The sequence below is a fragment of the Hoplias malabaricus genome, chromosome 18 (genome assembly GCF_029633855.1).
Source record: "Hoplias malabaricus isolate fHopMal1 chromosome 18, fHopMal1.hap1, whole genome shotgun sequence".
NCBI classification, from domain to species: domain Eukaryota; kingdom Metazoa; phylum Chordata; class Actinopteri; order Characiformes; family Erythrinidae; genus Hoplias; species Hoplias malabaricus.
In genome coordinates, this window is record NC_089817.1 from 2,017,381 (window position 1) to 2,032,051 (window position 14,671).

Below are 14,671 nucleotides of genomic sequence, written 5' to 3' on the forward strand. Positions count from 1 at the left end.
GTGTGAGTGACTGTGTGAGTGAGTGTGTGAGTGACTGAGTGAGTGTGTGAGTGAGTGAGTGGGAGAGTGCTTTGGTAAGTGAGTGAGTGACTGGGTGAGTGTGTGAGTGACTGGGAGAGCGTGTGAGTGACTGGGAGAGTGTGTGAGTGACTGGGTGAGTGTGTGAGTGACTGGGTGAGTGAGTGAGTGACTGGGAGAGTGTGTGAGTGACTGGGAGAGTGTGTGAGTGACTGGGAGAGTGTGTGAGTGAGTGAGTGACTGGGTGAGTGTGTGAGTGAGTGACTGGGTGAGTGTGTGAGTGACTGGGTGAGTGTGTGAGTGACTGTGTGAGTGAGTGTGTGAGTGACTGAGTGAGTGTGTGAGTGAGTGAGTGGGAGAGTGCTTTGGTAAGTGAGTGAGTGACTGGGTGAGTGTGTGAGTGACTGGGAGAGCGTGTGAGTGACTGGGAGAGTGTGTGAGTGACTGGGTGAGTGAGTGAGTGAGTGACTGGGAGAGTGTGTGAGTGACTGGGAGAGTGTGTGAGTGACTGGGTGAGTGTGTGAGTGAGTGACTGGGTGAGTGTGTGAGTGAGTGACTGGGTGAGTGTGTGAGTGAGTGACTGGGAGAGTGTGTGAGTGACTGGGAGAGTGTGTGAGTGACTGGGAGAGTGTGTGAACGACCGGGAGAGTGTGTGAACGACCGGGTGAGTGTGTGAACGACCGGGTGAGTGTGTGAACGACCGGGTGAGTGAGTGAACGACCGGGTGAGTGAGTGAGTGACTGGGTGAGTGTGTGAGTGAGTGAGTGGGAGAGTGCTTTGGTAAGTGAGTGAGTGACTGGGTGAGTGTGTGAGTGACTGGGAGAGCGTGTGAGTGACTGGGAGAGTGTGTGAGTGACTGGGTGAGTGAGTGAGTGACTGGGAGAGTGTGTGAGTGACTGGGAGAGTGTGTGAGTGACTGGGTGAGTGTGTGAGTGAGTGACTGGGTGAGTGTGTGAGTGAGTGACTGGGTGAGTGTGTGAGTGAGTGACTGGGAGAGTGTGTGAGTGACTGGGAGAGTGTGTGAGTGACTGGGAGAGTGTGTGAACGACCGGGAGAGTGTGTGAACGACCGGGTGAGTGTGTGAACGACCGGGTGAGTGTGTGAACGACCGGGTGAGTGAGTGAACGACCGGGTGAGTGAGTGAGTGAGTGAGTGACTGGGTGAGTGTGTGAACGACCGGGTGAGTGAGTGAGTGACTGGGTGAGTGAGTGAGTGACTGGGTGAGTGTGTGAGTGACTGGGTGAGTGAGTGAGTGACTGGGTGAGTGAGTGAGTGACTGGGTGATTGTTTGAAACTGTCCACTGTAAGAAACACTGAGGCCATAATAGATGCCTGAATTAATGAATGAATGAGTTTTGTCCAACACCATTAAAGTCACAGTGTTATATATAAACACACATCACAGAGATAACATCTGTGTTTTTGACGGTTTAGAGAGAGACAGCTCAATTATTTCAGCAGAGAAACAGTCATACACGACACTAATTACACACACACACACACACAATTTCACCTTAACCATGGTTTATTAAACAACACTTTTATTCCCTTTAACAATACATTCATTTTAATCCATAAACCATTAATTATTATCAGAGGATTTAACTACGAAGACGACGGACAGAATAAAGACGCCTTTAAAGAGTTAAACAGTCATTATTAACGTCATTATGAACATTCTAAAACATCATAAAATATCAAAATATAATCTCATCTGTGACAAGAAAAATATACAAACAAACCACAAACAAAAAAGCATCTGTGACCACAGTCTACATTCAGTTTGAATAAGAATTCATATTTAAATTAAACACAAACGTGAAGAAGAGTGTCCGTGACCCGTGTCTCTGCTACAGCACCCCCTCACACTACACACCCCTGCTGCCGAAGGGAAAGGGTTAATGCTCTTTATTAAACCGGTAAACACTGCCTTCAGTTGGGCACACACACACACACACACACATACACACACACACACACACACACACACACAAAACCCAGGAGAGGGGACTCTTTGGAAGGACACATGGGGACTTCACTGTACACATCACTACAATAAAACTGCATCTCCAACAGCAGCAGCCCCTTCGCCGTGTGGGTGACTGCGTTTAATCCCATCTTCAGTTTCTCAGATTACATTTAAACCCACAACACTTCATACTAAAGCACTGCATTTAATTCCCCTCCACAACCGTGAACTATTTCATCACGTGGGGGTCAGCGGTCCACTTCCACTGTCACAGACGCAGCAGACTGCTCCGGTGAGAGGAAAGTCCACCAGAAGGAGCAGGGGGGCCTTGCCATTAAACGCGGGGCAGCCTCGCACCCTGTGGTCCCAGATGAGCAAACAAAAGCCTACCATCAACTCACTAGAGGTGGGACCCCATCAGGTTACTGTTACTGTTGGTGGAGGTCCGGGCGTGGGGCGTGGGGACCTGTCTATGGCAGCGCAAGCAGACGAGTGGCCCTCTGTGACCATTACATTACAGCAGCACATTTACTGCTTTGAGTAGACCTCCTATAGGCCACACTTTTTGTGAGCTATTTATATATAGCTTTTATACAGTGGTATGAGTCAAAAAGGTATGGAGCCCCTGAAGGGACATGGTGAGAATTTCTTTTTAGGGAAAAATCTTGTGAGCACCACTTAGTAAGTCATGAGCACCACTTTGCTTCTCTGTCTGTCAACATGGCAGGGGAGGAGAGGATGTGCTTTAACTCCTCCATCATGGACAAAGACTTATTTAACTGTTTGAAGTCACGTCACATTGGAGAAACGTATTTTCAACGACTTAAAGATGACAAGTTGTGTGTGAGTTCTATTGGGAGAGTACAGATCATCAAGCTAAATATTTAGTGGCTTGTGTCATCCGAATGCCACAGCTTTATTTTCTAACATGGAATAACCTTTATGTCTCTATATTCAAGACCTAGCTGAAAATTTACCTCTACAAACTCACCAATATCCATATGGCTACAGCATACCTGCACCACAGAAAAAGCAGGCATTCAAGAAACAGAAAAACATACTAAGTGGTGCTCACGACATACTAAGTGGTGCTCATGACTTACTAAGTGGTGCTCACGATTTACTAAGCTAAGTGGTGCTCACGACATACTAAGTGGTGCTCACGACTTACTAAGTGGTGCTCATGACATACTAAGTGGTGCTCATGACTTACTAAGTGGTGCTCACGACTTACTAAGTGGTGCTCACAACTTACTAAGTGGTGCTCATGACATACTAAGTGGTGCTCACGACATACTAAGTGGTGCTCACGACATAATAAGTGGTGCTCACGACATACTAAGTGGTGCTCACGACATACTAAGTGGTGCTCACGACTTACTAAGTGATGCTCACGACATACTAAGTGGTGCTCACGACATACTAAGTGGTGCTCACGACATACTAAGTGGTGCTCACGACTTACTAAGTGGTGCTCACAAGATTTTTCCCTAAAAAGAAATTCCCACCATGTCCCTTCAGGGGCTCCGTAAAAAGGAATTTTGTTTAAAAAAAAGAAAAAAAAGAAAAGAAAACAGCAAAATATTAATCCTTATTTTTACAGATATTTTGTTAAACTTTTGCTTCTGGAATTATTAAATAAATATGAAAAAAATAGTTTTTGTGATGTTTCTTATTCAAAAAGTCTATGTACTTAAATTTACCTTGGAACATAAGAATTAAATTAGAGTTACGAATTAAATTACAATTAAAAATTATAATAATCCTATATTTTTAAACATATTCTCAAAATAAATTATTATTATTATTATTATTATTATTATTATTATTATTATTATTATTATCAAACAAATTGCTGCAAATCTCAGCCACTTCCTTCAGAGAACAGACCTTTGCCCTTACGTATTTTTTGTGTTACTGCCTTTGAAGCATGTCTCAACGTCTAAACACAGTCTTCTAAGGGCAGAGACTAAGGAAACAGCCCCCTGTCCCCACCCTCTGATGATGCCCTTCTTGCTCTGCACAGTGCCCACATTCCTCACTGTGTCCAACCTGCCCCCACCAGCAACATGCCCCCCATCTACAGAGGCCCTCGCCACGCCCCCTCCACCTTCAGAGAGTTATTCACTTTTTAAGTTCTACCTGTGGTAGGGTAGCGATGAGCTAGGGGGCGATGTTGCTGTTCACAGAATAATAAACACATTAGCTTCAGCTAGCAGCAAAGAGAAGGTGCTCATTGCCATGTGGTGTCCTCACGCAGGAAAGGGTTAAGGATGGAGAAAGCCTCCAAATGAGAGTCTTCATCTTCTCCACTGCCCTCCAGCTCTTTATCGCCCCCTGTCTCCTGGTGGTGATAATCTTCGGTGACATCTCAAATGGCTCTAACTGGGTACTCTTCTGGTTTTGTGTAAAAGGCTTCAGAGATGTACTCGAGGGACGCTTGTGGACGTACAGTAAAAACACCTGGATAAAGATGTGTAGAATTTAGAAATCACAGCCTCTTTCCTGCAGTCATCAGGTTATCGTAGGTGGAGAATCCCTCAGGCTGAGGCTCTTCATCTTCTCCACCGTTCTTTGCCTCTTTATCGCCCCCTGTGTCCTGGGTGTGACCCCCTCCAGCTACTTCCCAAAAGGCTGTAGCCTGCAGCTCTGCTGGTTCTGCGTAAATGGCCTCGGCGATGTAGTCGTCTGGAGGTGGACTCAAGTCGTCGTTCTGCGATGTTTCTCTGGGTTCCTCGATTTCAGGGAGGGGTAAGTTTTCCAAAGGGTCAGGAAGAGGACCCAGCAGCTGTAAATTGTCTTTAACGGCCTGCCAGTGGTTTTTGGGATTATTTTTCATCCCGTTAACGCGAGGTTTGCTGACGCTGGCGTAAAGAGATTCCTCGGGCGCGGGGGCAGTGGAGGAGGTGGTGGAAGGGCAGCTGTTGATGTTCCTCACCTGACCTTTGCTCGGAGGCTCGATAGAGTTCAGCGACAGACTCCTGAAGGTTGTAGTCAGTTTCTTTGAAGGCTGCTGCTTTGGAAGTGAAGGAGGGAGGCTTTCCTGACTGGTGCCATCACATGGCAGGGGGCTGATGGTGCTGTAAACACCTGTGTCCTCTTCGTCAGGAGGAAAGAGCTTCACTTTTTCTTCGGTTCTGGTTTTACTCCCTGCTCTCTCGGACAGTGGCAGGTTCTCAATGGCGTCGCTAACGATCTTGAAGATCCTCTCTCCATTGGTGGTGGTGAACTCAAAGCTTCCCTCTCCGGTCTCACACCTGCGGCCGGCCTCGAAGGAGAACGACAGCTGGGAGGAAAAGAAACACATAAACAAATCAGAAGGCAGCAGGAACCGAAACTTCAGCCTGTGTCTGTTTTCAACACTAGAGTGATTCTAAACGTAGGCTGTTCATCTCCCTCCGGAGAAAAGAGGACAAGAATTCAAATGAGAGCTTTAGAAGAAAAACACACACGTTTATTATTACCATCACAACTCAGACACGACTGCTGACTGTATTTGGACATTTTACACTCAAACAGATGTCACTGCAAGCAGCTGAATACATGCACTGGCCTTGTTTTACATTTTAAACAATTTCTCTTTACAATTTACACTCTTTAAAACACTTTATTAAGAGTGCACACTTCACTAATCTGAATATACAAAGCCATTCAGAACATTCACACTCTCCAAAGAGAAGCCTTCCCCAACACCCCTGAGCATTACGTCCTGACGCTCAATGCCATGTGTGGGCTGGAGGGGTATAAAGCCCCCGACACTGGGCTGTGGAGCAGTGGAACTGAGTTCTCTGGAGCGATGGAGCTCTGTTCTTGGCTTTTGGTTTGACTCAGGACCCAGAACAAAATGCCCTGCATCATCAGCTGGCTTTATTAATGTTCACGTGGCTGAACGCCATCAAATCCTCACAGAAATGGTCTATAGGTAAAATGTAGAGGATGATCAAGTTTCAAAAAGCTTTTGGCTTTATATAAAGTTTCCTCCAGCTCACCCTGTCCTGTCCAAACTTGCGGATGAAGCAGTACGGCCAGGAGAGGACGACCCGTCGGGTTTTGTGGTCCTTCAGCAGTATTCTGTCGTCCAGTGGGGTCAGAATATAATCTCCGTAAAGATTACACCTCTGCGCTGCTTCGGTTCCCATCGCAATCACCAGGAAATCCCTCACTGCCACAGAGAGACAAATACAACACCATCATCATTATAATCCATATCAATATCATCATCATTATCACCATATCTTCATGATCATCATCGTCGTCGTCTTTATAAACACCTATTTTCATCATCATCATTTTTTCCCTTTCAATTTGTCCTTTTTGAGACTGTGGGGATAATATTTCTGTTAAAATATTTATGTTAATATCCCAGGTAATATCCCTACCCGGAATCACTGGGCGCAGGGCAGGAACACACCCTGGAGGGGGCGCCAGTCCTTCACAGGGCGACACACACTCACACACTCACTCACACACACCTACGCACACTTTGAGTCTCCTATCCACCTACCAACGTGTGTTTTTTGGAGCGTGGGAGGAAACCGGAGCACCCGGAGGAAACCCACGCAGACACAGGGAGAACACACCACACTCCTCACAGACAGTCACCCGGAGGAAACCCACGCAGACACAGGGAGAACACACCACACTCCTCACAGACAGTCACCCGGAGGAAACCCACGCAGACACAGGGAGAACACACCACACTCCTCACAGACAGTCACCCGGAGGAGACCCACACAGACACAGAGAGAACACACCACATTCCTCACAGACAGTCACCCGGAGGAAACCCACGCAGACACAGGGAGAACACACCACACTCCTCACAGACAGTCACCCGGAGGAAACCCACGCAGACACAGAGAGAACACACCACACTCCTCACAGACAGTCACCCGGAGGAAACCCACGCAGACACAGAGAGAACACACCACACTCCTCACAGACAGTCACCCGGAGGAAACCCACGCAGACACAGAGAGAACACACCACACTCCTCACAGACAGTCACCCGGAGGAAACCCACGCAGACACAGAGAGAACACACCACACTCCTCACAGACAGTCACCCGGAGGAAACCCACGCAGACACAGAGAGAACACACCACACTCCTCACAGACAGTCACCCGGAGCGGGACTCGAACCCACAACCTCCAGGACCCTGGAGCTGTGACAGAGACACTACCATCTGCTCCACAGTGATGCCCAAGTTAAAGTAATAATTAATTTAATTTAAATAATAAATTAGAAATATTTGCAACTTGTATGTTGTTCTACTGGGTTTAACCCTATCCACTCCTGCATTAAGACCTACATACAGTAAGATGTGTATTTCTGAGCAGTAGGAATAAGTGTGTAACTCTTAAATCTTCTTCGTCTGTGTTCCGTGACTCAGAGCCAGAGAAACTCCTTCTCTCTTTGTAGAAGAACGCAGCACAGCAGAGAGGCTGAGGGAGCGGAGCGGCACTTATTCTCATACTTCGATCTGCACTGAACTGACTCTCAGAGACACAGAACAGCGCCGCGTCCCGTATCAGTTCACTACGCAACATGTCTTTTACTTTCCAATTACCGGATGTTTCCAGTAGCAACACTACTTTAAAGCAGCTTTGCTAACAACACGGACATTCATTCCAGTGTAAATAAGAAACTACTGAAGAAGTATCCCAGCAAGGGTGGTCTTTTGATGTGCTTGATATTACGCACTGGATTATGGGAAAAAGGATGTCCAATTAAAAAAAACACAGCCAATTAAGCACAGAGTGCCGTCTTATTATGAATTAATGACATCTGGACCTCCATTAAACCCTGGAGGGTAAATGTGTAGGAGACGAGCTCAATGTCAATTGTCCTCTGTTCTTTCTCTTTCGTCCTCTCTATTTTTACAGGATGGTTTTTTGCTGAAAACACGCTGAAGGGCGTCCTCCTCCCCGGAGATAACTGTGTAATTCAGAATCGGACACAGTGATGGTGAAAAATATAATAATCTCACACACTGCGAAGAAACACAGCACGACTAGGAGTTCTGTCAATGCAGCGGGCAACATTCGCAGTCATTTTAGCGTAAAACATTTAAATGTAAAGTTGTATGTTATTTTTAAAGACAGACCACAGAATACATGTTTCATTCATTCATTCATTGTCTGATACCGCTTATCCAATTCAGGGTTGCAGTGGGTCCAGAGCCTACCCGGAATTATTGGGCACAAGGTGGGAATACACCCTGGAGGGGGCGCCACTCCTTCACAGGGCAACACAGACACACACACATTCACTCACACTCACACCTACGGACACTTTTGAGTCGACAATCCACCTACCAACGTGTGTTTTTGGACTATGGGAGGAAACCCACACAGACACAGGGAGAACACACCACACTCCTCACAGACAGTCACCCGGAGGAAACCCACGCAGAGACAGGGAGAACACACCACACTCCTCACAGACAGTCACCCGGAGGAAACCCACGCAGACACAGAGAGAACACACCACACTCCTCACAGACAGTCACCCGGAGGAAACCCACGCAGACACAGGGAGAACACACCACACTCCTCACAGACAGTCACCCGGAGGAAACCCACGCAGACACAGGGAGAACACACCACACTCCTCACAGACAGTCACCCGGAGGAAACCCACGCAGACACAGGGAGAACACACCACACTCCTCACAGACAGTCACCCGGAGGAAACCCACGCAGACACAGGGAGAACACACCACACTCCTCACAGACAGTCACCTGGAGGAAACCCACGCAGACACAGGGAGAACACACCACACTCCTCACAGACAGTCACCCGGAGGAAACCCACACAGACACAGGGAGAACACACCACACTCCTCACAGACAGTCACCCGGAGGAAACCCACGCAGACACAGAGAGAACACACCACACTCCTCACAGACAGTCACCCGGAGGAAACCCACGCAGACACAGGGAGAACACACCACACTCCTCACAGACAGTCACCCGGAGGAAACCCACGCAGACACAGGGAGAGCATACCACACTCCTCACAGACAGTCACCCGGAGCGGGAATCAAACCCACAACCTCCAGGACCCTGGAGCTATGTGACTGTTGCGCCACCGTGCCGCCCAGAATACACCTTTACTCATGTTAAATTCAACATACTGTGTATGTCTACAGTAATACAGTCTCATCGTGTATTACTAGCTCCACATATGATATGACTAGCTCCTCTATGATGCTGCCCAAAGCTGCGACAGTGAGTCAAATCACAGAATGATTGACAGTTGCATCAGGAACCGCAGTGAAACAACTCTGAGTTTAGCTTGGGTTTGGACGCCCCTGCAGCGGTGCAGCAGGTCCATCCCTGAGGACACGTGGACAGTGTTCCATTAGAGTGCTCTGGTTGGGTTCTGTTGCAGACAAGACATCACACAAATCACATTTAGCCCCGCCCACTTCAACTTCACCTGGATAAACCTGTCAGAAAAATGATTAAAGTGAAAGAAGCACAGCTCTTAAAAAAGTAAAAGAGAAAAGTCTGAGTCGTACCCTCTGAGGCACTTCAGAGCTCATTCACTACCACAGACAGATACACACACACACACGCAGTAGTCAATAGAGGTTGGTTACGTGATTCAGGGCTGAATAGGACGGAGCGTATAAAACCTACAATCAACTCTTCACACACCGTACGTTCACAAGGTCATGGACAGATGCTCCTCCAAGATTCCTTCAGAACTGAAGGGTGTTAATGAGGACTGTGGTCCTCTCTCTTCACTGCAGTAAATGGCTCTGCTCTTCTGTCAAGGCTTTAAACTAGATTTAGAACCGTGAGGGTTTGATGGCATTCAGCCACGAGATCAGAAAGAGGTGGGATGATTAGTTCGGGATCACAAATACCGCTCCAGCTCATCCCAAAGGAATGAATAACAGTGGGATTTATCTGTAAAGCCCTTCCGGACTCGTCTGTGGGCGGAGCGTGGATAAGTGAATTGAACCGCGGTGTCATCAGGTTCAGAAAGAAAGGGTGAATACACGATGAAGCGCTCGGAGTCTGTCTCTTCTGGACATTACTGTTTTTGGACTCATCCCAGATTGTTGTAAGAGTCTGAGGCTCGTCCTCGTCTCCGGGGGTGAGTCTGTAACCCGGAACTGAACGGATGAGTGCAAGGAAAGGAGAGAAGAAAAGAGGTCCAGAGCTTGGCCTTTGTTCCTTTGGTGAACGTTCACAGCTGTCGTTCTGCGAGGAGCACAGAAGGATCTGTTCCCTTGCTCCGTCCGTTTCTAGACGGGGGCGGTCGGGTCCAGCTGGGTCTGGAGCAACATCAGATTTATTTGTTTTTCTTTTTCCGCTCGGCGCTTTTTCGGCGCTGCCCTCCAGAGATAGCGGCCTGACGGGTGCCAAGCCTCGGCTAAAGAGATAATCACGGGTTCTGCACGTGTCAGTAAAACCTGGACATCCCTCTGAGCTCCTACCGCCTCAGACTTCAGGCTCTAGCCAATACCCAGAAGGCTTTGCGCTGGCGGAGGGGGGAGAACTCGATTACTCCGCACTTCAATCAGGTGGTCCGCGCTTTGAGCAGAATATGGCAAGCGTTTTTCTCTTATTTTGCACAATTGCGCTGCTCTTTCATTTCATCCTCTGATGCTCAGCGACAGGATATGTTTTATTTTTTATTTTTTTATTTCTCTGTCTCTCCCTCCTCCCCCCAGCACCCTACAGATAATGTCTGTCTATTTTAAGACAGCTTCACTTGGATGTTGGCTTTGATTTCTGCAAAAAGCTGCTGTCAAGGACATTTTCTCAACGCCTCGTTCTGGTTTCCCGGATTTACGCTTTTCTTTAACACGTGCGCGACGCACAGCCGAGCACACGCCTCATCTCTATTCTCATTATGGCCCCACATGTTCCTGAAAACCCGCAGCAAATCGACAAGGGAGCTTATAATCTTCCCAGATTGTGCCTTCGCCGTAACCATGTTTATGCGAGATCCCATCTGTGCTTATGGCGCCGAAATGCAAATAACCTGTGTCTCTGAAAACAGGGAAAAGTCAAATATTAAATGGAACTTGACGCTCTGGAGCAGCTGCACATGAGCCTAAAGTCACCGTGTCCAGTCAGTTAGAGGGGTATAACACCGGGCCCTAAACCTCCAACGCCAGCACCTCGCTGATCCTCTCCCTGTTTCCACTCCTCCACCAGGGGAATCAGGTCCTGGTTCTGGAAGCGGGTTCTTGTTTAGTGGCTGTTCTCTCGTGGTTCAGAGCGAGTCGAGTAGGGACTAAACCGTGGCGTGTAAACCTTGCAGAGCGCTGATCGTCCAGAGAGAGTCGTCACTCTACGCCACGCAACGCAGACGACCAGCACCAACTCTCCATCTGTAAAATCTCCAGCTGCAGCAGAGATCACGTTTGTTTTTATCCCACTCACGACGGCAGCTCGTAAAATGACGCCGTGGTCTTTTGAAGAGGTTCAAACGCTCCTCGGATCGGTGGCCGACGAAAGAATCCAGCGAGAGCTGGACGCTGCAACAAGGAAGGAACAAACTCTACTGATCTGTCTGAACTGATGACGGAGCTGTGTTCAGTCCCAAACAACAACAACACGCCGATACACCATGAGTAAACACCGCTTAACGTTACCGCCGCCGTTGTTGTGGTTTCCAAAGCCCACTGTTCCCCTTAGAGACGGGGTTAGAGACGAGGGGGCGTTATAGTGGAAAAGCACCAAAAGCATTCCCAGCAGATCTGCTCTTTCAGTATCATCAGTAGAGGGCAGCAGTGAGTAAAGCCTGTCTCTGTGACACTGATAAAGCTTTCGATGGTGAGATGTTTGTTTATTTGAGATCCTGATGTTATTTTACTGCACGTGTTAAATGTAATTGAGGACCGGAGGAGGGTTTAGGAGCTGATCTCTCTGCTCCGCTCGACTCTAATTAGCCGAGGTGGGTCTTAATCAGAGCTGATTGTGAAGACATTGATTAAAAAGCCTCTTAATGGCCTCAAATCATCAGTTCAGTAATTAACTGAGGACACAATAACACACAACTTACACAACGCTCTCAAAAAGGTTGAGCACGTCCACACACAGCGCTTCAGTGAAGGACGGGTTTCGTTAGCGTTAACACAACGAGCTGCTTTAGCATCTAACAAACAGCACAGATGCAGATTATTGTTGTTTTCTCTCTGTTTCACTGATTCTGAACACACACACACACACACACACACACACACACACACACACACACAAAAATTTGTGCCCTTTGTGTATAAAAAGTATGACATGGGATGTGGCGCTCTGGAGCAGCTGCACATAGGTCACCGTGCCCAGTGCTAAATGTGGTTGAGAGGGGTATAAGGGACCGTCTAAAAAGGACTGGGCTGAAACATATATTTGGGTTGAGCTGGAATCTAAAAATGTGGTTGAACGCCATCAAATCCTCACAGCAATATTCCAAGTCCACATTTAGTGTAAAGACCTGCCCTGTTCTACTGCAGCTCTAATTAATCCCTTTATTTCGAAGAGTGCTGAACAGGTGTCACAAACCTTGCCAAACCCAAACAAACCCAATAACAAACACATAACTCTCTCTCATCTCTCTCACTTAACAATTAGTACTCTCACTTCTCTGCATCTACAATCACAACAACACACACACAACTCACAATGACTCTCTCTCTATCTCTTCTCTCTCTCTCTCTCTCTCTCACTCTCTCATCTCTCACACACCATTTCCCTCCTCTCTTTCTCTACTCTCTCTCTCCTCTCTCTCTCTCTCTCTCTCTCTATGTCCTCTCTCTCTCTCACACACACAACACACACATTTCCCTCTCTCTTTCTCTCTCTCTCTCTCCTCTCTGCCTCTCTCTCTCTCACACACACACACACAACACTCACATTCCCCTCTCTCTTTCACTCAACTCTCTCTCTATCTCTCTCTCACTCTCTCTCTCTCTCTACTCATCTCTCCTCTCTCTCACTCTCACCACACACACACACAACACACACACATCCCTCTCTCTTCTCTCTCTCTCTCTACCTCTCCTCACTCTCTCACACACACACACACACATTTCCCTCTCTCTCACTCACACACACACACACACAACACACATCTCTCTCTCTCTCTCTTACTCTACTTCACACCACTTCACTACATTTACTCTCTCACACACACACACACACACTTCCCTCCTCACTTTTCCTCTCTCTCTTATCTTTCTACAAAAATAAAGTAACTCAGCACCACATCCTTCCTCTGCAGGTCCGTGGCGCTCAGATCAGAAGCTGAAAATAGACGCTGTGACCTCAGAGCTGTGTTTATTCAGAGCGAGTTTCACCTCAGACCAAACCCGACACCTGCTTTAGCCCGAGACCAATCACGTTCACTCAAACACACCGCGGTTAGTCCTACTCCACTCTCTCAGAATCACGAGAGAACAGGAGTCAACAAGAACCCGCTTCCAGAACCAGGACCCGGTTTCACACCGGTGGAGGAGAGGACAGTAGAGTACAGTGGAAGTAGAGCAGACCCTGCAGTGGAAAAGCCCACGTCTCTGTACAGCGCAGTTCTGTGAGCTGAAGTTGGCCAAAAGTATGTGGACACGTGTTAATCAGGAGTGTGTTCCTCTTCACTGCAGTAACAGCCTCCACTCCCCGGGGACACCTTTACTGTAGCTATCACAGTGAGAATCTGATTGGTTCTACTTTTTCTGGATCTCTGGAGCGACCCGTGTCACCAGATGCTCCTATGAGAGTAAGGTATAAGCTCTGTGTGTAAATGACTGCTTTCTCTCACGGTAACAGTGTCTACACTGCTCTGGGTTTGGAGTGTGTATCAGCTGCAGCGTCAGAGACAGAGTGAATTGGACAGTCGCTGTATAAACTGTGTGTGTGTGTGTGTGTGTGTTGCTGTATTGAAGTGTTTCAGGCTCTGATTGAGCTCAGTTTCTTTGATGTTGAACTGTCAGAGCAAGCAGCAACTTTCCGACTCAACACGCCTCGGCGTCAATCAAATCTGTGCTTTCAATCAATTACCGCCGCAGAAACCGCCAGGCTCACCGCTAGCGGGTGGGGATCTGTGTTGTGTGTGTGTGTGTGTGTGTGTGCTTTTCTGATCATGTTTTAGCCTTAAACAGCTTTGTGACAGAAACGTACCTGTCTCAGGTCTTTAAAGAATCACAGCGGAATACTTTCAACTCTTAGACCGCTGAGTTAAAGCGATAGTTCGGCCAAAAAAATCTCATTTCCATCGTTTACCCAAATATATTCGACCAGCCGAGACGTGTTTGATGTCTGAAGTTTTCTTCTTTACTTTTGGAACCTGATTATGTGCTTCCTGGCACTATATGATACGCTATATCATACACACACACACACACACACACACACACGCTTCTTCTGAACTGAATTGCAGTAATCAGGATTGTGTTCCTCTTTTGCTGCAGTAACAGTGTCTACTCTCTATAAACATAAACATAAGATGCTTTTATTGTCATTTAACGACATACAACATACTGTCGTTTTCCACTGTAAGGTCCCCACTCTACTGTTCCCCTCCTCCACCAGGTGAATCAGGTCCTGGTTCTGGAAGCGGGTTCTTGTTTAGTGGCTGTTCTCTTCGTGGTTCAGAGCGAGTCGAGTAGGGACTAAACCGTGGCGTGTAAACCTTGCAGAGCGCTGATTGTCAATCTGATAGAGTGTGT

At 47.5% G+C, this 14,671-nt stretch overlaps 1 protein-coding gene across 1 annotated transcript in view; it reads right to left on the reverse strand.

The window, feature by feature from the left end:
- Positions 1–4,009: 4,009 nt before the first annotated feature.
- The window catches only part of LOC136675139 (docking protein 3), a 21,209-nt gene continuing 10,547 nt past the window's right edge, over positions 4,010–14,671 (reverse strand). The window contains exons 4-5 of the mRNA XM_066651561.1: positions 5,977–6,149; positions 4,010–5,273 (exon numbers count right to left, since the gene is read on the reverse strand). Of these exons, the coding sequence (XP_066507658.1) occupies positions 4,479–5,273; positions 5,977–6,149 (968 nt within the window). The 3' untranslated portion in view covers positions 4,010–4,478. The remainder of the gene's footprint in view (positions 5,274–5,976; positions 6,150–14,671) is intronic.